Source organism: Crinia signifera, chromosome 6 (genome assembly GCF_055691185.1).
Source record: "Crinia signifera chromosome 6, ASM5569118v1, whole genome shotgun sequence".
Lineage (NCBI taxonomy): Eukaryota > Metazoa > Chordata > Amphibia > Anura > Myobatrachidae > Crinia > Crinia signifera.
In genome coordinates, this window is record NC_139222.1 from 236,662,973 (window position 1) to 236,689,234 (window position 26,262).

Here is a 26,262-nt window from a genome sequence, read left to right on the forward strand (position 1 = left end):
ACTCTCATACAGTATCTCTAGGGGTGGTCTGGAGGTATCGTTGTCGTCTGCCTGTCTTCTGTCTGAAATGCACGGTGCGTTCGCCGATCGAGCGGTTGTAGCACCGTACATTTTTGGTGCACACCCCCGTGCACGCCCATGTTTACACCCAGTTTTCCCCATTATTTCGGCCGCTCCCCTCAACACGCCCTTATGCCGCCCACAATGACAGTACTCTTGCGGACAGGTTTTTTCGCACGGAAAGACCCGCCCATGAGCGTTGTGAAGTCGCCGCGCCTGCGCATTGCGGAAGGTACGCATGCGCAGAACAAAAAAAAACCCGATCCGACGGCGTACGGTCCCAACGCACCAAGCAGAATAAGGCCCTTAGTGTGTGTATGTGTGTGTGGCAGGGTAGGGGGAACTTCTGTATTAGCCTAGAGTGGCAATAACCCTGAATCGGGCCTGGGGAGAGGGTCAGAATACTTATTTAAGAGATGATGGGATCCTCGGTTGGGATGCCACTAATGGTCTTCTGACCACTGGCACCCTAAGCGCCGGGATCCTGTACCAAACCGATGTTTAAGTATAGAAAGAGAAAATATGTACAATTTTTATGAACTCTAAAGAGGGGCGTTAGCCCATTAGAAGAATAGCTTAGTGGGTGGAAAATGTTAAGGTTGTAAGGGATGTATTCTAGAGAGTAGTACAGTATGTATAAGTATTCTATATTGGATTCTATAAAATAGTGTACAATATAGAGACTGACAGAGTAGAGCAGGAGTAGAAGAATGTTTTATGATGAAAATCAATATGAAAATAGTTAAAAGACTTTTAGTAACATGGGCAAACATGGATGGTTAGAAACCCAGAGTATAACTATATCCGGATATAATTTTCACAGAGATGACAATGAAATCCAAAGTAGCTTATTGATTGTCTAAGAGAAATGGAATGGATAGAGAAGAGCAGTGGACATAACACAGAGCCTTGGGAGAGTTCAACTTCTGAAGGAATTAAAGAGGAAGTGGATACAGACAAATGAATACTGAAAGAGCAATTTAATAAGTTAGGACAGTTTCCAAAAGATCGAGATAATGTGGTGTTTGTATGAGAAGAGAGTGGTCAACAATGTCAGATGCAGCAGAACAAGACAAGAGAGTTAGAATCAAGTCACTCCCAATGCACCAAATGATTCACTCACACTCAGATGATCCGCTCACATTCAGGAGGTAATGTAAAGTCTTTAGTGCAGAATACACAGATTTGATCAGCCATTTTGTTTTGTTTTTGTTTATTGATGAGAAAAGCCTTATGCTGCACAATACTTACTAAGTTTAGCAAGTCCACATTGTGTAACAATGTGTTGTTCTCGGTGGTCTTACTACTATCCTGAAAAACAAGTGGATGAAAATACATTAGTTCAGGTTTAGATCAAGTAAAATGTTTTGGGCTTTACTTACATTGAAGCATTTGCTTACTTTCATTATCCATGCATGCTGGTGCATTTCTATAGGTGCATAAACACGTTCACAGGTGCCGATTTATGTTTTTGCTGGTGGGTGCTCAAGCCAAAAATATAGGGGAGTGGCTTCATGGGAAAGGGGCGTAGCCACAAAATAATACTGATTTATATTACGGAGCACAGCTGTCTCCAATATTCAAATTATGGCAACAGTGCCAAATACATAAATGCCCCCACAGTGCAGGTACTAAATGCCCACACAGTACCTGTGCCAGTGATGAGGGAGGGCGAGTGCAGCGGGACATGGGCGGGTGGGCCGCTGCTGAGCGGGTGGGTGCTCGGGCCCTCAGGCACCCACAGAATCGGCACCTATGAACACGTTGCGATTTTAGCTATGATCAATTTTGACTATGTGATTTCCCATGAACTTCCCGAATTCCAGAACCACCAATTTTAACTATATTTCAGGAGGATTTTGACTATAATTCTGTGCGATTTTGATTATTTATGATTCTGACTATACTACAACACTAAATTGTATACAAACAATATAGTCAAAATTGACCTTTCCTGCACAGTCTATTTTCACTTGCGATTCCAACCTTGCGGGGGCACGCATCGGCATTGCAAGATATTGTATAGATATTATCTACTAACTTTTCCTCCGATATTGACTATATAGTCAAAATGGAAAGCACATATTGCACTGTTTATGCACCTTAGACCTGTTCGCTAGTCTTTGTATACTCGCAGCCTAGCAAACAGGTCAGCGCTGACCGCCGCCCCGCCGACCGATTGATTATTTCCACACCTGGAGATGCCTGGAGAGGAGAAGCAGATGGGCGGTGACAGGGATAGGGATGTACTAATTATGCCATTAGGCCCACGCCCACATGCAGAATCTCTGTGATTGGATTTTTTCGATTGTTTTGATAGTAGGTCATGCCCCCTTGCATGGTCAGCAAATTTACTGTATTTATCCCAGCATTAACCTACTTCAATAGAAAGTAAGTGGAATGGGGGAGGGATGCCTACTCTTTTAAGGGTAAAAAAGGGGTGTCACAAGATCCTAAAGAGAAGGCAAATATGAATAATTGTCCTATTTATCATCATTTAGGGGGAAACTTACTAAAGGAAATTTGTAAAAAAAAAATAGGTGTATTTGTATCCAGAAATACACTTATTTTTGACATTTACTATCCTGAAAATACGGCAATTCGTATTCGTATTGATAGCACATCAATACGAATACGAATTGCCGTATTTTCGGGATAGTAAATGTCAAAAATAAGTGTATTTCTGGATACAAATACACCTATTTTTTTTACAAATTTCCTTTAGTAAATTTCCCCCATAATGTCACTGCTTCTGAAACAGTTTATTTTCTCCAATATGTTCTTTAGCTTAATAATATTACATATATAATTATGACTATGACATCACTATGATGCATTTCCCTTTATCCCAATGATCTACAGATTTCCCAAGAATCACTAATCAGTCCCCCCGTCACATGACTGCAGAGTCATTAGATGGACTGGAGAGAATATGCATGAGTCATCCATATCACACTGGCCGGTGTGGGAGGATGGATAGAAAGAACCCATTATTGAACCAAAAGCACTTGTAAGCACATCTAGAGTTGACAGAAAATTGATCCAGCTAAAATGTGGGATAAGGCTTGTGGTAAAACAAGACAAAAATTTAGCTTTTTCTCCCCCATTTAAAATGCTATATGCAGTGCAAACCCAACGCTGTTCATTCTTCATCAAACACATTACATTATTGCTCATGTATTACCTAGGGGTTTGCAGCATCACGTTGTGGGGACGGTAGAGCATCTTAAAATTGAAGGACTGATGGATGCAACAAAATACACAGATATACTACTAAACACCCTACTTCAGTCTACTTGGGAGAAGGATCACCTTTCAGTAGGACAATGGTCCCAAGCACAAGGCCAACACAACACTTGTGTGGCTGAACAACAATGCAACATTTTCTACAATGACAAGTCAAAGCCCAAATCTTAATCTAATGGAGAATCTATGGCACTATTTTGAAATTCCAGTTCTACAACCATCCTGAATGGCCTGCAGCAAATCTGCAATGATGAATGGGCAAAAATGACCCTAAAACATGGTACATATACAAATTTATCCCACTGAATTTTAATCTGCTACTGCAGTAATGTTCTGTTTTACCTAGTATTAAACTTTAGGGTTTGATTTTGTTGTATAAATCTATGTCAATAATGAATTGTGAGGTTGAATTTTTTTTTTTAAAGATTTTTGTCAACCTCTTATGAAACTGTCTCAGAATATTGGCAGAGAAACCGCTAAGAAACTCCTGCATCTAGTACTTTGATTTATCCTATAAAGCACCGTGAGACCACATGCTATTCCTACCACACATATGTGGCTGCATATCACGAGAACGCCATCATCCAGGAGGAGGGCAAGAGAGGATTCAATCGCACCTCTCATCTATCTGGTTTACAGATAGAGCCATCCTCATCTAGTCCTTTAATAGGATTAAGTGAGCCGGAGCTGTCTGATTTAATCCTTTTCTAATCCCCTATTGTATTGTTCCATGTATTGTATTGCAGCTGAGAACAATAGCCTGTAAACTTGCAGCAGGTCCCTCTAACCTCCAAGTCTGTTGTTATCCAGTTTGTTTTATCACTGTCTCCAATTGTAAAGTGCAATGGAATCGTAGGGTGAGATTTAATAGGATGAGAGATTCAGAAAGTGAGAGATTTGGAAAATCTCCAGTTTTTTTTAAAGCGGCAATCATTTACACTGCAAAATCAAGCTGGTTTTGCAGTGTAAAATGATTGCCACTTTAAAAAAAACTTGAGATTTCTTCCCAAATCTCTCACTTTCTGAATCTCTCATCTATTTAAATCTCACCTTTAGTGTTCATTCTTGTACCCGCCAGTTTTGAAAACCCATGCAGTTCCTCTTCCCTGCCTGTGGTGTCGCTGTCTGCTGTAGTGCTTGGTAGGGCATGAAATACGGCTCAAAAAAATTGTGAAAACCCCCATGTCGACCTTTTGAATGTTGACCTTCCCCATGTCGACCTAATGCTCGTGTCGACCTAATGACCCTGTCAACTTAACCCATGTCGACATTCAGTCATGTCGACCTCAATGAATGTCGATCTAATGGTGGCAACCTAATGGTGATTTAAGAGAAAGGGAGCGAGAGAGAGTGAGAATGAGAGATAGAGAACAGATCTTAGTTACGATTTGAATAGGTAACACATTAGTCAGGGATTAACAAATGTATGATTCTGTAGATTGAAGCAGGGAGATATAATAGGGTACGAGTTTGCGGTGGTTTGGGATTTTGACCCAGGTTGATTTCGCCTTGTAAGTGATTGTTGCTTTAAAAACACGGGATGATCCTCTCACATTCAGGAGGTAATGTAAAGTCTTTAGTGCAGAATACACAGATTTGATCAGCCATTTTGTTTTTTGTTGCTGATGAGGAAAGCATTATGCAACCAGTGTTCCCTCTAAGCTGTGCGCACGTGCGCGCGCACACAACTCGACGAGCGTGCGCACAGACATTACAACTGAGCGCACAAAGCAGCAGTGGTCCCTTTTTGCAGTTGTGGACTCAATTAATGTGTGTTTCACCCATTAACTACATTGTGTGCTGTGTTTTGAATGTTTAAATGTTTAATATCATTTTGAAGTAAAGTAACACAAATGCTGAACGTCATTTTCCAGTTATATATAAGTGACGCACAAAAATTTAAATTTCCTTCCAAAGTCGCACAGCCAAAATCTTTTGCCGCACACAGCCCTCGTAAAATTAAAGGGAACATTGTATGCAACACAATACTTACTACGGTTAGGAAGTTCCCATCATATAACAATATGCTGTCCTCGGTGGTCTTACTACTATTTCCTAATGTCTGAAAAACAAGTGAATGAAAATACATTAATTTAGCTTCAGATCAAGTGAAATGTTTCCTGTTTTACTTACGTTGAAATATTTTCTTTTATTTTCTCTGTAGAAGCCAATTAATATGCATGAAATTCGCGCACTCTTGGTTGTGTAAGTAGGGCCTGAATTTGGGGGTCACATGCAGAAGCCCAAGCAGAAATACAACCTTTTGGTGGTCATCCAACCCTTTACTCAACTACGGCTATTACATTTTCCCTCATGTTCATCCATGCAGCCAAATGTGCAAGGACTGAAATGCTTACTTTGATCATCCATGCATGCTGGTGCATTTCTATAGCTGAATAAACAATTTTGGCTCTGATCAATCTTGACTGTGATTTCCCATGAACACCAATTTTGAGAATATATTTCAGTAGGATTTTGACTATATTTCTGTGCAATTTTGATTATTTACGATTCTGACTATACTAGAACACATTTAACTGCCTGCACAGTCTATTTTCACTTGCGACTCCAACCTTTCGGGGCCATGCATTGGCATTGCAAGCTGTATAGAGTTTATCTACTAACTTTTCCTCCGATATTGACTATATAGTCAAAATGGAAAGTACATATTTGCACCTTCAGGGGCAAACGCAGGATTTTCAGAAGGGGGTTTCCAGAGGGGCGGATCAAAGCACGGAGATAGACACTTAGGTGACCCAGTATATGCCGGGTCAGTTAAAATATTATAGATAACCAAATGTATATAGATAATAATAATAATTAAAAAAATTTTTATATATATATATATATATATATATATATATACATACATACAGGGGCGTCAACAGCAGTGTAGACCCCTGGGCATATCAATGTATTGGGGCACCTACTGATCCTCCAGCAGTAGGGGTGGGGGAAGCTTTGATGTCCTGTTGGTGGTAGGGGGTATTATAGGGGTATTATATCAACCGCTCAACATGTAGGGCCTGGATCAGTAATTTCCACTAATTACCCCTTTTCTGCACAGATGGTGGGAGATGGGGTGGGAGAAGGGGGCATTGGGCTGAATGAAGGGGCCCTGATACATAACTTCCAGGGTGATAGAGGATGTTTAATATGCAGAGGAGGGGTGCATAGTGGAGTGGGCTTATTATTCATAATTTTCTGGTGGGAGGACAGCTTGCTTGACTGCAGATATCTCCAGTTACCAGGAATAGATTTCTTCGATTTTAATGGAATTAAAAACTAGAGAATCCCACCTACCAATTGATATTTGGGACTAGGGGATCAGAGTTCAGGAGGTAGAGCAATCTGCCAACAAGGATATAAAACTACATACCAGGTGTGTGGAGCTGGAGCAGTAACCAGCTGCTGGAAGGCTGATATCTCTGGTTCTGGCAACAGTAGAGACAAGCTACTAATGTCCATCAAAGGGGGAGAGGCACAGCTTTTGGAATATACCCTCAGAAATACTTTACGTCAGACAGAACCTGAAATATCTGACTGGGAAGAGCAATTAACAGGCTTGGATGGGGGCCACTGCTTTGAAGTCAGATATCTCCGGTTCCCAAGGGCCGATTTTCAAAATTCTTGTACCCATGGAAAGAGGGGACCCTAAGCTTTCAGCCTAGCGCCCTCAGACTCCTGGGGGGTTCTGGGTACTCAGAAACCCCCCCTGCGTGCGCTACTGACCTTGGACGCTACCTTTGGTTGCATGACTATATCTTGCATCAGTCATATGGCAGGTAGAGTTTCTCTGTATAACTATGGCCTTCTATGCCAGCAGCTGTACATCTGTAAATGCAGCTGCTTGCACTGACATGCCCGTGATAGTCCCATAACACGCCCACTGATTGGAATATATTTGCATATTATTCTAGCAACCAAACCACAATACACAATTTTCGGCAATTCTTCTGATTCCGCCTGTCTCGATCACAGCAGCAACAACGTGCAAACACTCTATAACTCATGCATTGTACATTTTTGCACATGCACTATGTGGACGTTGGTATTTTGGGCCCAATTCAGACCTGTTCGCTAATCTATGTATAACCGCTGCCTAGCGAAAAGGTCAACGCTGACTGCTGACCGATCAATTATTTACACACCTGGAGATGCCTGCAGAGGAGAAGCAGATGGGCGGTGACAGGGATAGGGATGTACTATTTATGCCATTAGGCCCACACCCTCATGCAGAATCTCTGTGATTGGAGTTTTTTTTATTGTTTTATGATAGTAGGCCACAGCCCCTTGCATGGTCAGCAAATTTAGTAAATTTAGTAAATTTCCCTTTATCCCAATGATCTACAGATTTCCCAGGAATCACTAATCAGCATTCAGTCCCCAAACAGATTTTTCTGCCAGAGCAACTACAGTGTATACCAACATTTTTCAAGCCCCTAAGAAGTCAACAGATTTGTCTGTGCAGATTGTTCCAGGCAGATTTTTTTCTTAAAGGTGCCCATGCATGATACAATTTGCTGTGTGCGATGAGATGCGCGCTCCCGCACACATCTCACCGCACAGCTCAAAAAGTATGTGCTGCACATACTTTTTGTACTAGATTGCATCTCATTGCATCTCATGTATTGCAAAATGTATGCAATGAGATGAAACATATTTCCCTAACAATTGTTTTTCAATTTGTCTCTACAAGTACTGTAAATCTTGTAAAAAGGTCATCTTTTATGGTTAAATGGCCCCGTCAGTACACTGTACAATTTTTTTGACCAATTTTCTTAATTTCGGCCATTATAAACGAAATTGGTCTTTCAGTGCGTTTGCGAAGAATGACAAATGATGATGCACATACCCGCCAGTTGTTCATCAAGATTGTTCGTCAACTGTGCATGCAGCTCAATTTGGATATCTTTCAAAAAGAGCCTATTACCTGTAGCTATATCTTTCATCTGTCGTCTGTTGTCAATATCTTTCGGCAATATCTTTTGTCCAGGAAACTGTGTTCAAGGGAAATTTCTTTCAACGAAATTGGTCAAAAATATTGTACAGTGTGTTTGCACCTTAAGGGCCTTATTCTGGTTGACTCGCTTGGACGCGAATTCGCACAGAGCGAGTGTACTTGCTTAATACGCATGCGTACCATTCGCAATGCGCATGTGCAGGTTTGGCTAACCTTACACGAACACGACCTTGCGAACAAAAATACACTTGCAAATAAGCACTAGCAAAGTAGGCATTATGTGGGCGTATGGATGGACGCGGCCGCAAAACTTGTAAAATGGGGCGGAAACTGAGGCGTGTACAAGGATGCTGACTACAAGTGCTGGGTGGTGGCTTCACAGCACTATGCGAGCACTTGGACTGTTCAAGCTCAAAATCATTCTCTTGGAAAAGGCAAGTCTCAGGCCTCGGAGGGCAACCACTTAGCGGCCAACGTTCGCAACACCGATCAGCACGCACAAAGCTAAAATACATGAACCCGCACACAATACTCTCCCATGCACCATACACATTTCACTTATTAACAAATTAAGTAACCACATCTACTCAATGCAGGCACACGGTAAGCACACTATTGCACTTTAAACATTTCTACAAGTCATGCTTCATACGTTTTCTTTTTAAATCTACACAATACAATGCCATGCTACCGCTTGATCACTCTATTGGGTCCTGTGATCTAGTGAGTTTGTCTTTACTCTCTGTACTAATTTCTGGCTTTTATCCTCAGAAGCAGCTTTATTATTTTTAAAAGTATTCCTGGTTCTGTTCTTATTAAAAGCAAAAACCCATGTACAGTAATCCTCTGTAGCACTCGCTCCCTACTGTACATTATCTACATAAACTCACCATCGGGTATCTTCCCGGTTTACACCTTGTCTGTTGACAAACCTAAATACAACCTTAACTTTAAACTTAAATAACTTAACCTAAAATAAAGACACGGACACAAAGTGCTGGCGTTTCAAAAGAATGTCAAATTAATTTTGACAACTAAAATTATGACTATAAATGGTGGCGGCACTAAAGAATGGTCACTATAGGAAAGGTGGGGTTAAAGATCACTATGAATACATACATCGCTGGTGATCACTCTTCCTGGTCAGCCACCCGGCCTGGTGGTGTGGCCATCCCCCATACAGAAGCATGGCCCATGACATTCGATGTTGAGGGAGAGTGCACCCCAGTACCTACACACACACAGAGTTATTAAAGAATGACCTTCTTTACCACCGCCGAAGAAGAAGAGAAAAAGGGCAGGGTGGGTGGGGCTTCTTCAGACAGAGGGTTGTCACTATAACTCATAATCCCTTCCTACCCTGTCTAAAACCCTCCCCCTGCTCTGATAGGCCTTGTGCCCATCCACATTAACATACATGTGACCAACAGCACTGTGTAACCTGTGAAGAACCCTCAGTGGTTTATGCTCCCTCAGGCTTAATCAGCCTTCTGCGTTTCTTTCACAGCAATGTCGACCATGTGGAAGTCATATCTATGATATACTCTACAGTAGGGAGCATGCAGGGAGAAGTGTATTGAGAATGGGTGTTCCTTGTTGGTGAGACAGAGGTGCTTTAAAGTTGCAGATGGGAGACCACTAATAGATGCAGCTGTGGGGATTCTGTGTCCACCTCTGAAGCAGGCCATACAGTATATATGTGAGGGAAAGCCTCAGTTTGGGTTGATACAGTACAGATATCTTACCTCAGATTTATAGTTTAATTCAAGAAGCCAAAGGGATGGAACTATACTCATCAAGTAGCAGAATATTGGAGGCGAGAACCTGTGGAAACATTAAATAGAGTTTAATGCAAATGTAATGGAAAGAAGGCAGGATGAATATATTAGATATACAGTACTTCTTGTGCTATTAAAAACCAAAAATAATGTAACCCGTAGCTATTAAGTAATGATTTTCTTTCATTATTCAAACTTACTGTAAACTAAAGCTTATAGTTAAATGCTTGATATAGGTTACAGCAGCCTACATTCAGTTATAATGCATTTCCCCCAAGCCACATCACAGTGCACACGGGCCCCTGCACACCCTAAACTCATTTATCTATACTTACCTCTCTGTCAGCCCAGTGCCGGCTGTACAAGTGCAAATATCACAGGGAAAATGGCAACTGCTGCAATTTTTCAGTGATTTGCTCATGTGCAACGCATTGCTGACACCAAGTTCCTGAAGACCTGCGCATGCACAGTAGTCTCTGGCACAGTGCCAGAATCTACTGATCCACAGGAGAAGAGAAGGTCCAATCAGAAGCTGCATATGGCCCCCTCCTCTTTTAAAGCGCTTCTGCACCATACACAACAACTCTCATTTGCATTATGTACTAAACTTAAGATGTAATAAAGCTCCAGAAACTTTAACCCCTTGTGGGACAAACCACTCATGGCAGCAGCCAGTCCCGACTCCCCCCTCCTGTCTCTCCACCCCCACCCTGCAATCTTACCCCGGAGCTCCCCACCACCATTCGCACTGCAGCAAGTTTGTGCGGCTCGAAACTCCCAAGTGCTCCCGATTCCCCCCGAGCAGCCCCGAACCTCCCTGAGCAGGGCCTTCCACCTGGTCACTGATGCAGTGCAAATAGTGGCGGGTACAGCGGCAGGGGAGCTCCGCAGTATGATCACTGGAGCACAGAGGTCAGGAGGGGGGGGGGGCAGAAGGGGGAGGGGGCAACTGGAGGGTAGTGTGCCAGTGGTTCACAGCTGGAGGCACCACTGGCGCACACCTACGTACTGTGTTAATACATACGTAGTGGTTAATACATATATGAGGAGTCCCCATACGGGCAGTCCCCATATAAATGCTATGGGGCTGCGATGCACTGGTATGCATAAAGCTTTTGAAAGCAAAACTATAGATGGTGCTGCCTATAGCAGTATATTATTTTTTTTTTTTTTGCTGTGAGCCAATGTCCAGACAAGAGAATTTTTATAATCCGACTGCAAAAACAATATACAGTGCCCTGGACCTGTCTCAGAGTAGTGTTAGGGACTTTATTTATATTTCGTGTGCACCTGCAAACTCCTCCTCCTGCTTGCTGCACTACAGGTCTCAGCAGGTAGCACCTCATATGTCCAGGGTGTGCAGTTTAGGGCCCCTCCCCCCATGTACTATATGTTGTGTATTCATACACACTGGAAGGAACTAGAGACGCCTTCCTCCTTAACTAGCACCCCACCCACCTGTCCCAGATTGTTTTTAATTAGGTTGGAGTCCAACATTCAAGACGGCACACTTCAGCTTGGCACTATGAGGGTAAGTCCTACTATATATATATATATATGCTGAGTGTTAGTCTGTGGGACTGTGTTTGGGGTGCTCGGCTCTTTGGGCTGCTGTTGCTGGGCTGCTCCATGGCATCATATCGTACACTTTCAATCACCCCTTTAGTTTGTTTAATATATATGTAGCACACTTCACATTTATTATTACCTCTTACCTAGGTAACTCCTATCACATATAATTTCCCCTATCCCTTTTACTATCACTTTAATTTCACACTAATGTGATGCCATGGGGTGGTTCTGCTGGGCTGGCCTGGGGGGCCCTGTGCCCTGGACCTGTCCCAGAGTAGTGTTAGGGACTTGTCCTAATGAGGTAACCTGGACGCGGTGGACAAGCCCATAATAATGGCCACCATTATGCTAATAACCTCCAATGCAATATAGCAAAGATATTAAAAGGTCTAGCATATATATTTAGTGTGCACCTGCAAACTCCTCCTCCTGCTTGCTGCACTACAGGTCTCAGCAGGTAGCACCTCATATGTCCAGAGTGTGCAGTTTAGGGCCCCTCCCCCATGTACTATGATGGAAATTTCCTGGCCTCTTGGACGGAGCTACGGCAACAATATGGGTCACTTGGCTGGTGGTGTCATTGCTGCATCCTCAGATCACGCTAGCCACCTCTTGCTGCAGTAACATATCGGAACATCACTGCTGCTTACTTAGAAGCAGCAGTTATGCTCACTCCATCCTCATCTGTATCATGCTCACTATTGCTGGAGACCCTAGTTTGACCCTAGCTTTTCTCTGTGGGAAGCAGCACGTGAGGAAATCAGTGTACAGCAATAAATAACCCTTTGCACATTATTTAAATGATAAATAAAATATTATTAGACAAATTCAAAAGATTGGAATGATTGCTGATGCTGAGTTTGAATTCCCAATTCCCAGCGCTCTCTGGGACAACTGTCAAAATTTTGACAGCAGTTACTTTCAAAAAAATTTACCTTTATTGAAATGTTTGCAGTTGCTGTCCTTCTCAAATAATTATTGGTGCATTATTTGCATAAAAAGGAATTTTAAAAGACAGTGGCGCTTAGAAAGCATTCAATGGTACATTTGGGAGATTGAAAAAGAAGTTTGGTATGTGAGATAATACATCAGCAGTAGCAGTTTTGTTTTAAATAATTCACACAAGCAGAACACCGCAAAACATTCATTCTGAGATTATGATGATGAGGATGATTATTGCTATACATACTGTGGCAGAGCCAGCATTCCCCTACTTGAAAGTAATGTGGAGGATCCAGACCAGGTTTTGGTAGCAGTAGCAGAATCCCAGGTGTGTAATCAGCAGCACCTGGAATTTCCTGATATAAGGGTTTCCAGTGCAAAGTCACCTTGCTCTTGATGGTGGAATAGCTGCCAGTGGCGTAACTACTGTAAGGCAGCCCCAGCAGCCGCTTGGGGGAGCAAGCCGCAGCAGGGTCTGTGTGGGCGCCAGCACCCACTCGAAGCACTGACATGCTGCTGCCTGCCGCTGCCTACTGACTGAGCACTGGAGGCGAGTCAGCTGCAACGTGGGTGTGGCCATGGGAGAGATGACAAATTCCCCCACTGATTCAATTGACTGTACACAGAACCGGCTATTGGCTACTGTGTACAGGATGGGCGGGTGGATGGGCCTGGGATGCATCGGAGCCAAGGGAAGCAGCAGTGTCTGCTGGTCTCTCTGCCTCTATCCTGCTTCAGCTTCTCCATTATGCGTGTGATGTCATCATGTCACGTGCTGGGGAAACACGCTGGAGAGAAGCCTGGAGGGGGGGGGGCACCACAAACTTTTTTGGGGGGGGGGGGGAGCAAAATTTATAGTTACGCCACTGATAGCTGTCCAAGTGATAGGCTGGGCTGTGTGGGTTAAACTAGGTACCATTGGAGTCTATCAAGAGTCTGCTATGCTAAGAGTGCCTGTATGCTACTGCCTGTAATACCAACTGCATATGGATTTTATCGATTTAGCTCCTCGGCTGGTGCATAGGGGGTGTGGCAGCACACAGGTGGTGTCCAGAGGTGTAGTGGAACAATTACATCATTGTGGCTCTGCTCTGGCTCTATAATACACTATATAATAGGGACAAGGCTACAGTGATATAATTCAGCACAAAACATGTCCCCTCTGCTCTAATTCTGTCCACCTTTAAATGGGGCAGGAAGCGTCACCTAATTTTTGTGAGCCTCCTAGTCATTTTGGGAGGGTAGGCATGTATTTTTTAGACTTTATTAGGTACATTACCAAAGTGCTTATGCTTAAATAGATATATAAATAATAAAATCATTTTTTTGTATATGTTATTGAACAGATGATGTATATTTTTTATAAAATCCAGTAAAATGAACTGGCCGTACATTGGTCTTTTGGTGGTTGTTAAGTATGAAATGATTCCATACTTTCTAGATACACTGGGGAAAATTTACTAAGATGGGAGTTCTATTTCACATGGGATGTTGTTATGGCAACAGAATTGCTATTTTTTTTCTTCTAGAAGCTGTAAATAAATACAAAGTAGATTCTTTTGGCCACTGAATCTTTGCATTTTCTGCAAATGTACTGTAGCAATTGCGTCTGGTTCAGTTTTTGTTGTGGCATCATGGAGGACAATGTCCAACTCCATCCAATCATATTTAAGGTACAACATTCTTAAAGCATTTTGCTATATGTGATGGTGTTTGCACATTAGAGTTAGAAGGCCTTCCCTTTTTAGATAGTGTATTCGCTCATTTGAATTGATGTTGCTGCAAGTCCTGCTTTGCATCCGATGAATCTCATGTTTGTTTTCTGACCATGGACAGTATGTATTAACTACCTTGCTGCCCCTCGCCGCCAGACCGCAGCGATGCTAGCGCATATGTATTAACATAGGCGGCTAGAATTGCAGTGCGGTGACGGTGGCCCTCCCACGGTACCTGTGATGTGGTGTACGGGGGGTCTCCGTCACCTCCCTGGGCACCACCTCCCTTCATGCCAGGAAGCCTAAACAGTCTGTCCCCGGCACCACCTCCTCCCCCCTGCAGTGGGAAGGACGTCCAGCTGCATTGCTAGGGGGGGGGAGGAGTTTACCTTTTGGGTCCAAAAGGACCTGGAGGAAGGTAAGCCAGGGGGAGGGGGGGCGGTATCTGCGGCAGGGGTCGGTGGGTTGCCAGGTGTTAGTACATTTAAAAATGTGGTAAAACCCCCGGAAACCAGGGGGTTTTACCGGATTATTTGCTTAGTACATCCCACCTTATAAATGAAAAGGATACATGTTTACTATGGAAACATTAATATGCAAACCTACAGTATGGTATATAGCTACACCCCCTAAAAACTTGTTGTATTGGTTGAAGGGCAAATATCCTTGTAACTTGGGCATACCGATGAGTCCGTTTAATATCTTGGCTTGCAAATTTCTGTGCCCAACAGTACACCATGCTGCAATGCCATTTGCCCCATGCACTCTGTCAAGCCTCATTTTCTGTCCCATCTGGAGGTGACATCTTGCGGTACTATTCCTGCATATGTAGAGATCGTACAGATGTGTCCTTTTATCTCTTTGCTTGTGCTGTGGCATGGTTCAGCATGTCTGCCGTGGAAGAGGGACCAACCACTGGTTATGCTCATGGACAGTCGCATACTGTGCGGCACTACCAGCATTAGCATAGCTGGACACATCTGTATTAACAATATTGTCTGCCCAATGTAGAATTGTCACATTGGGCCAAATGTATCACGCTTTAAAAAGTGATAAGATGGATATTGATAAACAACCAGCCAGTCATCTCCCATCTGTCATTTTTCAAACCCAACTTGTAACATGGCAGTAAGGAGCTGAATGGCTGGTTGTTTCTCACTCTCCATTTTATCACTTTTTGAAGCTTGATACTTCTGGCCCAAAAACTTGGCTCAGACCCTCCCTTCTCTAGGATGCTGCTAATCAAAAGAGGACATTGCTAGCTTTGCTCGACTTTGTCACTTCTCACAGAGCCAATCAGAGCACAGCCTTTACCCCTGCAGCAATGGCCAGCTATGGAATCCCACACAGACCTGTCACAGTCCTAGCTAATTGCATGAGCACTGGCAGAAAAATGCCCACGGGTACTAAATGTCCACAAATGTGGATGTTAACTTTGTACATTGAATTGAATAGACATGAAATGAGCCAATATTGTGGATCAATTAATAATTCTTAAGGCATATTGAAGAACCGTGTTAGACCTCATTCATGGTCATATATCTGCAGGACATCTAGGAGGAGAAAAAACTTCTTAGAGAATTTGAGGTTTTTTTCTGGTAAATTATTACGTCATCAGTGAACCAAGTGTTATGGTTACCCAAAAGCACTTTAAAATACCAGAAGCTCAACAGGGATCGGTATCTGAAGAGATTTAAAAAATGTCTGCGTTAGATATAATTGAAGTCACTTAGGGCCTTATTCTGATCGGAGCGGCCAAACGTGCGTACGTTCACTATTAACGTACGCTAGCCGTACGCGGCCGTTGGGGTTAAGTCCACCCACAAATCAGCCGCTTACGTACGGGCAGAAACAACGTAGAAGGGGAGTGGCGTACAAATGAGCGTACGGCAACGTACGCGGACGGGCCAGCCCTTACACTCCGACAACTGGCGTACAACTGAGCGTACGGCAACGTACGCGTACGGCCCGGCCGCTCCAACCAGAATAAGGCCCATAGTGTTTAAGTCTCATTGTTTTCATCACAAAACCCAACAGGAATGATTTTTGTAAATTGATAATCTGTCCAAGGTTGATGCCTGCCCAATGCTTTGTGTGAATAAACTTACTGAAGAGCTGTGAATGGCATGGTACTCATCCACTCTAGACTTAGATGCATCAAAGGCACATGTTTGATAATACCCCAACTTAATAAAGTTGAGGCAATACAAAAAATTGCCATGACTCCTAAATAGGAAGCAGGTGAGAGCTTTTTTAGGAATCACAGGGTATTATAGGGTATTATAGAACATTTATACCCAGTGTTCCACTATTGCAGTTCTATTGACTGATCTTTATGGTCTTTATGGTTATGCTCATTATGGGCCAGATACAATAAGCTTCAAAAAGTGATAGAATGGAGAGTGATACTGTAAATCACCAGACAATCCGCTCATAACTGCCATGTCACAGGCTGGGTTTGAAAAATGTCAGGCAGGAGCTGATTGGTTGGTTGTTTATCACTTTCTATTTTATAACTTTTTGAAGCTTAGTGCATCTGGCCCTATAACTTTATGATTAAATGGAACCCTGATGAAGAAAAGGCTTTGCAGGTGTTGGAGATACTGTAGCATTGAGCAACCAAACAGTGTTGAGGACACCTGACTATAAATGTCAATTTGTGGTACAAACAGACGCATCAGGTGTAGGGAAGGGTGACGTTATGCCTTAGAACACAAAGGATGAGGTGCATCCTCTTATTTATTTTATTAGAAAACTAAATGTACATAAGAGAAACTATGCCACTATTGAAAAAGAAGCATTAGCCATTATGTGTGCATTAGAAACACTCAGGTAATACCTTTTTGGGAAGTCAATTCATGTTGATTACAGATCGCGCTCCCTTGAAATTAATATCTGAAAATAAAGAGAGCAATTGGAGAATAACAAGATGGTTCTTGGTGTTTAGATTGTCAGCAGGACATAAGCTAGGAAATCTACTGACTAATGCAAATCCTCTGTTGTCTCTTTGGTAAAAAAAAAAAAAAACAGGTCCCTGTCACTCCACTGGTCACAACAGGAGGAGGTGAGTTGTGATGAAAGCACAGTAGATAACTATCTATGCCCTACGTACTGTACATGTAATTCCTCTGGTAGACAGAAGCTAATAAGCAACCTTGAATGATAAAGTAACTGTAAGGGTCTGACAGAGCTGAACTTTCCATTAGTCACATGAGGCACGTGCCTAGGGGACGGCATTTGGATGCTTGTGATAGTACTGCCAGCTTGAAATGTACCAGTAACTGCAAAATATACACTGTACTGTACCATATTCCATCTTGAATAGAGTGTAAATGGATAGGACATGCAGATACTGCCCCTGTAACCTGTCCAACTTAGTAAATATGTATACATAATAAAAGAACATGTCACAGTTAGTGCGAATTTATTATTATCAAATGAGGGCTTACAACAGTGGCATAACTACTGTAAGGCAGCCCCTGCTGCCACTTGGGGGAGCAAGCGGCAGCAGGGTCTGTGTGGGCACCGGCCCCCGCCCGGCGCACTGACATGCTGCTGCCTGCCACTGCCCGCTGGCTGAGCACCGGAGGCGAGTAAGCCGTGGCTCGGGTGTGGCCATGACAGTCAGAGACAACAAATCCCCCCACTCATTCAATTGACTGTACACAGAGCAGGCTATTGGCTCCTGTGTACAGGATGGGCGGGTGGATCAGGGGCGGCCTGGGACCTGTCAGTGCCAGGGGAAGCAGCAGTGTCTGCTGGTCTCACTCTCTGCCTCTCTTCTGCTTCAGCCTCTCCGTTATGAGTGTGAAGTCATCACGTCACATGCTGGGAAAACACCTGGGAAGCCAGGCCAGCAGATAGGGAGCAGACAGGCAGTTCCACCCGGGTCAGGGAGGAGCAAAATGTATAGTTACGCCACTGGCTTACAAGTAATCAATGACCATAATACCATTAGGAGGGGGTGGGGGTGGGGGGGGGGAATTATTGTTATGCCTAGGGGTGCATTAGCCCCTAAATCCGGCCCTGCGGTCTGATATAAGGCATGGCAGATGCTGGTCTCCTTCTCCTGGGGAGGATGCAGCAGGCTTGTAGAGAGACACTGCTATTATTGGCTGAGTGTGAGAGGGATGTCATTGCAGAGGGTTTTTCTATTCTTTATCCATCTTTCTGCTGCAAATAAAACTAGCTTCAGCTACTTGTACCAAGGATCTGGACTGGTATGCTACTAATTGGTTGCTGCATGAAAGTTCTTGCCACATGAATTAGCACTAGTATTATCGAGTCACATCTCTACACACTTTTTATGGTATACAAGTATACATGCTTGTAATGCCTCAGGTACACATGCTGCAAATATTAGTGTTCTATAGTTGGACACATCTTGATATGCATCTGACTGAACACATGTACTGTACATAAATGTGCTTTTCTTGCATGTGTGTTTTACCAGCATACAGTATGTCAGGGATACAAATTTTGGAATGGCATCTTTGGATGCTACGGCACACATTCTGCAGTCTTTATAGCAGTCTGGAGCATCCTATTGGAGCAAAAGTATGTTTCTATGGGATGCATCCCAGAGGTCAGGATGCCAGCATTCTCTATACTGACATCGGCATCCCAATAGAAAACGTGAGTCCAGTGCTGGAATGCCAACATCAATTAGGATGCTGGGGCTGCAATCCTTACTGCCAGGATGTGGAATGAATGGTGGGGCACAGTGTCTCAGGGTAATACAGAAGTGCCCCGCACACACACACGCACTCAAAATAAAAACAGTGCGATCCAGCCCCCATGCCAAAAAATGGGGCCGTTGCTTTGTGGGGAAGGGGGGTGGCCACATAATAGTGCCATTTCACATTACACCACACAGTAGTGTCCGTTATTCACATTACACCACACAGTATTGCCACTTGTACACATTGCGTCAGGTAGAGCCCCTTATACCCCTTTCAGATCGTATGTATAACCCAGGTAATTGATGGTTAAGGTTTGATGTGAAAGCACCAAACTCAATAACCTGGGTTTAGTGTGAAAGGGCTGGGCTCAGAATCAAAATCCTTAGTCCGACCTGGGATATCTGTATTATATCACAGACACCATAATGCCCATTACATATTCTATCACAGACACCGTAATGTCCATTATATATTATATCACACACACCATAATGTACATTATATATTATATCACACACACCATAATGTACATTATATATTATATCACACACACCATAATGTACTTTATATATTATATCACACACACCATAATGTCCATTATATATTATATCACACACACCATAATGTACATTATATATTATATCACACACACCATAATGTCCATTATATGTTATATCACACACACCATAATGTACATTATATATTATATCACACACACCATAATGTCCATTACATATTCTATCACACACACCATAATGTCTATTATATATTCTATCACACACACCATAATGTACATTATATATTATATCACACACACCATAATGTCTATTATATATTATATCACACACACCATAATGTACATTATATATTATATCACACACACCATAATGTACATTATATATTATATCACACACACCATAATGTACATTATATATTATATCACACACACCATAATATACATTATATATTATATCACACACACCATAATGTACATTATATATGATATCACACACACCGTAATGTCCATTATATATTATATCACACACACCATAATGTACATTATATATTATATCACACACACCATAATGTCCATTATATATTATATCACACACACCATAATGTACATTATATATTATATCACACACACCATAATGTCCATTACATATTCTATCACAGACACCGTAATGTCCATTATATATTATATCACACACACCATAATGTCTATTGTATATTATATCACACACACCATAATGTACATTATATATGATATCACACACACCATAATGTACATTATATATTATATCACACACACCGTAATGTCCATTACATATGATGTCACGTCGCAGTGCCCTTTCCACATTGCCTCATACCGTAGTGCCCATTACACATTGCCACACATCATTATGCCATTACACATTATGCTACACCAGCCCTACACCCAGGACTTTCGCTCACACACCAGCACCCTCCTTTCACACACCAATAACACAGCCCTGCACTATCCCTCACACATTAATACACCAGCCCTGCACCTTGCCTCGCACACTCATACACCGGACCTGCACCCAGCACTCTCCCTCACACACCCATACCCCAGCCCTGCACACAACACCATCCCTGACACACCCACACCCCAGCCCTGCACCCAACACCTTCTCTTACACACCCATACACCAGCCCTGCACCCAGAACCTTCTCTCACACATCCATACACCAGCCCTTCACCCAGCACCTTCCCTCACACTCCCATACACTAGCCCTGCACCCAGCACTCTCCCTCACACACCCTTACACCAGTCCTGCACCCAGCACTCTCCCCCACACACCCATTCCCCAAACCTTGGGTATTAAGCTGTCTTCCACAGCGGAGTAGCTCTGCCTTGTTATACTGCCCAGGTGTGGATGGGTTGGTCGATCTAAAGATGGTCGACAGTCATAAGGTCGAAACCGTTGGTCCGACATACAGCAAGGTCGACAGGTGTCTAGGTCGACACGGGACAAGGTCAACAGGTGCTTAGGTCGACGCAAGCATTATGTTGACATGTTCTAGGTCGACAGTCAAAAGGTCGACATGGGTGTTTTTTTTTTATTTTTACCCCTGAATGTCGACACAGTCTACATGGACACAGGTTAAAGTGCACCGTGTCCCCTCGCTATTTTATTCTCCCACCACGCCCTATTGGATGGTAGGGCATGAAATACCTCCTGTCAACACGTTGGCTTAAAAAGCAGTGAACAACCCCATGTCGATCTTTTGACTGTTGACCTAGACCATGTCCACCTAACGCTTGTGTTGGCCTAAGCACCTGTCGACCTTGTCCCGTGTCAACCTAGACACCTGTCAACCTTGCTGTATGTCAACCCAACGGTGTCGACCTAACTTTGGGTTAGGCTGCAGGGGGACAAAGGTTAGTGTTATGCTGCGGGGATGAGGGGTTAGGTATTAGCGGGGAGGTTTTATTAGTGTTAGGCTGAGGGGAGTAACAGGGATAGTGGGAGTGCAGTGGGGTATTGTTATCTGAACCCAGGTGGGCTTCCCTCAGTTGGGATGACGGCATCTGCATTCTGAGCACCGGCATCCCAACCGCCGGTCATCCATAGGTATCCCATTTATATATAGATCTGCACTAGGGGAATTGGTATTGCACAGACATCTGTCCGGCACACTGCAGCCTACTCTAATGCTGCTTTCACACTGCCAAACCTGCTCTGACCCATTTTTTTTTAATGTTTCTTTAACTGGGTCAGAGCAAGTTTAACCCCATTCACGCTGCATGTTGTAAACGGTATATTACTGGTCAATTACCAAGTATAAAGCTGGCGGCGGTGGGGGATCCCTTCAGTGAATAAGAACTCACTAGCGCTATGCGGCGGCGTGGGAAGCGCTTCTGTTTTGAAAACACTGGCCACACGGCGCGCGCTGATTGGCTGAGATTCAGCCAGCGTGTGCCAGTGTTTTCAAAACAGAAGCGCTTCCCGTGCCGCCGCATAACACTGGTGATTTCTTATTCACTGAAGGGACCCCCCACCGATGCCAGCTTTATACTCAGCGCCGCAGCTACCCGCGCGGCAAGGACACCACTGCAGGGCAAGCTCCTGTCAGAAGCCGGCATGGATCCCCTTTGCACGGGGGGCGAGGGGCGAACTGCCGCCCTCCAGTGGCCGGCGCCCTAGGCAAATGCCTAGACCTGCCTAGTGGTGGCGCCGGCCCTGCTCCTAATGGACCTGCTTCCTCCGCCTGAGCTCAGACTGCGCTGCTCAGATCCCCAGGATTGCTGCCAGGTACCAGGGGAGAGGGGGGAGCAGGGGTACCAGGTACCGGGGGGGGGGGGGGGGGGGGGTACCGACTGCAAGGTACCAGGGGAGGGGGGGCAGGACAGGAACCAGGGGAGGGGGGAGACCAGTGTGGGATACCGTTTAAGACCTTTCCCACTGCCAAAAAATGGGTCTTAAACAGGTAAAACACTGCTTTTTGCCCCTTTAACAAATACCAGTATTTGTTAAACGGGTAAAGCACCCTGGAGCTTTCCTACTGCAGCTCTACCTGTTTAAAAGGGCTAAAAAATGGCAAATTACCGTTTAAGAGCTGCAGTGGGAAAGGGGTATAACTTGCTGCAGTTTCTCACTCGTTCATTATGTGTTCACTTCTTTTTACTTTGTTATTGTTTGAGCAGCAGAGCGGATCACAGAGAGCAATAGAAACATATACAGTAATTAGTGAGACATAGTAACTACATTAAAGCTTGCGTTTCATAACTGACATTTTTACAAATATCCTCCTTAAATATACACAGTTAACTGTGAGTACAAAACAACTTAATGATATACAGTAAAATTACATCAAAATAGATGTACAGTATCTGTAAAAACCCCTCAGAAGCAACCAGTTGCAAGAAGAACATGCGAGGGGGATTGGAACCTGATTATAATCATTATAATGCATTTCCAACTATAACATTTTATGCGTGAGTAATCCCTGCCAGATACAACAAGGCCACCTTTTAGCTGGCTGCTTGTCCTTCACTATTTAAACTGTTTGTGTATTTGCAACTTTAACTTGATATTAATATAGTCAACTAGTAAAGTGACCTGGCGGAACAACTCAATCTTCCTGCAGCTCCCCTATGTTGTGCCCGCTCCTCCCCACACACTGTATGGCTGTATAATTTCCCTGCTTCATGAAAGTCCTCTATGCCCTATGGCTAAGGTAAGGACCATTAAGGTCCAATGGACAAGTCGGACCTTATTTCTATGGCAGACCTCTAGGAAGGCTCTGACACGATTTGGAACTTGATGTGCCAAGTTTTGCATGTGATAAATTAAATGCAATTTATCACATGCAGCTCCAGGGGAGCCAGATGTCGGAGGGGGGGTGGTGGTGGTGGTGAAAAGTTGCAGGCTGGGGACTCACAGAATCGGTGAGCGGATGTGGGCGGTGGGGGAGGAGCCGGACAGCGGTGTTCACAGAGAGCCTGGCAGGGGAGCTGAGATCAGCCGATCAGCAGCCTCACATTCATTTGTATGGGTATTTTTTTTTCTGCAGCTCATCTCTCGGCTCCCCTGCCTGGCTGTCTGAGAACACCACTGTCCGGCTCTCCCCCGGCCCACATCCTCTCACCGCTTCTGTCTGTCCCCTGCCCGTCACTCTTCATCCCCCCTGCCCGCTCCCAGCGTCTGACCTCCCGACTCCGATCCGAAGCGCACGGGACCGCGCATCAGGTCGGACTGGATGTCAAAACATGAGATTTTGTCCGATTTATCGGCCCGATCCATCGGATTCAGGTCAAATCGGACCAAATCTCACTAGTGTATTAAGTCCCATTGTTGCAGCAAAGGCCACTGGACAGGGGGAAGAGGCGCGTGTTGTGAGCATGCCAGAGACAGCACAGACATTAGGAGATTACGATATAGATTAAAGCAGGGGTGTCAAACTCAAATTCATCAGGGGCCGCATCAGCAGTTTGGTCACCCTCAAAGGGCCAGTTGTATCTGTAGGTCCCCCTGTATAATTATAATGCCATGACACCACAGGCTGCTCCCCCTGTATAATATAAAATGAATGCCATGACACCACAGGCTGCTCCCCTTGTATAATAATAATGCCATGACACCACAGACTGCTCCCCCTGTAAAATATAATAAAAGTAATGCCATGACACATAAATGATTATACAGGAGGAGCAACCTGTGGTGTCATGGCATTATTATTATCATACACGGGGACACCTCAGGAAACAGCAGATATATATATATTTTTTATTGTGAGTGTGATCCTCATCCTCACTTACTGTTTCTCCGTCTGTCCTGCCAGCTGCAGGACAGACGGAGAAACAGCTGCGGCTTCCAGCTTTTCTTCACTGCTTGCTGCGGCCACACTGTCCCAGACTCCCGGACCAGCTTCCCTGCCTGCTCCTACTTCTCTACAGATGCATGGGCAGGCGGCGTCATGACGTCCCCACCCAGTGTCTTTCACTGCTGGGCATCAGAGGGAACAGGCGGCCGGGCCCTCCTCCACGTAGCCGTGGAGGCCGGCGGCCATGTTTCTGTAGCCGCATACATATGTGCCTACAGGAACATGGCCGCCGACAGTGGAGGAACAGGTAAGGCGGCCGCAGTAGGGCGGGGGGGTGAGAGGAGGTGGCCTAGGCAGGAGCTGGGACACACTGCCCTGCGTGCTATCTCCTCGTGCGGGTCACATGACGAGGTCTGGCGGGCCGGATTTGGCCTGCGGGCCTTGTGTTTGACACCCGTGGATTAAAGGTATCTACTTGTATCAACTGGGGTTACAACCTGCAGCTCTACCATTCCCCTCTACAGTATGTACAATACTGTATATAAGGACAAAAATCGAAATCATTGCTACTCAGTTGCATGAAGAAATGATGGAAACCTGAATACTAAGAGTAACTGTGTATGTTTCACCAATGGCACTCTTCACTAGACATAGGAGATTAAAGGCACTGTAACGTCAAACGATTTATTTGTATAACTGTGTCCAGCACATGGTAATGTACAGTAGTGGAGTATAAGTGGATACACCTCGGTAAACCAAGTATATTACCAACTCATATACCATCTTATTTATTACGTATACATGTCTTTACAGCAATTTACTTTTAACTCTGCAGCAGGCCCCACACAATATTTGTATACATTCGCAGCTTCTTATTCCATTTCAAAATACAAATGTAAAACAAAGATGATTTTGTTATTATTATGATGGAAATATAGGGTTTGTACTGAGGTGTAGTTGGTCCTGTGGACATATCAGAGCAGAGTACCCACATTTATGGATGATGCAGTTGAACGCAACACACTCATACTGTATCTTTGCTTGTATTTGGGTGTAACTGGGTGTCCACATGTACTGTAGGCATAGTTAAGTCAGTGTTTGTCTTTGGAATTGGGGGCTATGCAGTGCCATGCTGCCCATGCATACAGTGTTCTGCCTGTTTTCAGCATATGGACAGGGGCTGTGTGGTTGCGTAGATGTGTACAACTGTACTAGTGAATATCAGTACTTTAGCCATGGGCAATGGCACCACCTCCCACCAGCAGCAACTTACATACCACAATAACTTGTCTAAAATAATGAGAACAGAAAGTATGAAAAAGGATTGGTTCTTGTTTCGTTTCACAGCGGCCAATATATCGGATGTGATATCGGCCGTTCCGAAGCGATCCGATGCGATTTTTTACCTGTTCATAACCCCAGTATCCACTACGCATGGAGTTGATTTTATATAGTGTGGCAAGCGCAGTAATCCATGGCCCCTCGTGGGGCTCCCCACGCTTCGGGCTCTATATAATATCAACTCCTTGAGTAGTGGATAGTGGGGTTATGAACAGGTAAAAAATCGCATCGGATCTAAACTAAACAAGTACCAAAGGATCAGTTTCTACACTCAGAGCTCCACATGCCACAATAATTAACAAAAATATGGGACAATGATGTGGCCTTCTGTCAGTCCATCAGCTTGCACAAAGTATATTAAACTACCGGTAATCACCACCAGTGCCAAACCAGCGCTCCTGTGTGACTTTTTAAGTCACTGTGTTTTTTAGTTTATGAATATGTTAGACCACCAGTTCTTTCATTATTGCCATTTATCCTGTAATTCTCTGTGTTTCACACTTGGATCTGATTAGTGATAATATCATACAGATGTGACAAGAAAAGACCGTTTGCTCTCTGTTATTGCTCACTGTGGAAAATCTGTTACACACTGATAAGCTATTCTGACCAGTGGCAGCGGCACATCTGTACTTACTGAGACATTTCATTTTCATTATTGGAACACATA

General features: G+C 43.9%; 1 protein-coding gene across 2 annotated transcripts in view; it reads right to left on the minus strand.

Annotated features, from left to right (window-relative positions):
- Window positions 1-26,262, minus strand: part of TMEM26 (transmembrane protein 26) — a 68,781-nt gene that overhangs the window by 23,010 nt on the left and 19,509 nt on the right. Inside the window, exons 2-5 of one of the 2 annotated variants that reach the window (XM_083149143.1) lie at window positions 17,116-17,171; window positions 10,015-10,093; window positions 5,300-5,368; window positions 1,312-1,371 (exon numbers count right to left, since the gene is read on the minus strand). In XM_083149143.1, the coding sequence (XP_083005269.1) occupies window positions 1,312-1,371; window positions 5,300-5,368; window positions 10,015-10,065 (180 nt within the window). In that variant the 5' untranslated portion in view covers window positions 10,066-10,093; window positions 17,116-17,171. The remainder of the gene's footprint in view (window positions 1-1,311; window positions 1,372-5,299; window positions 5,369-10,014; window positions 10,094-17,115; window positions 17,172-26,262) is intronic. The other variant, XM_083149142.1, reaches the window with a different exon arrangement.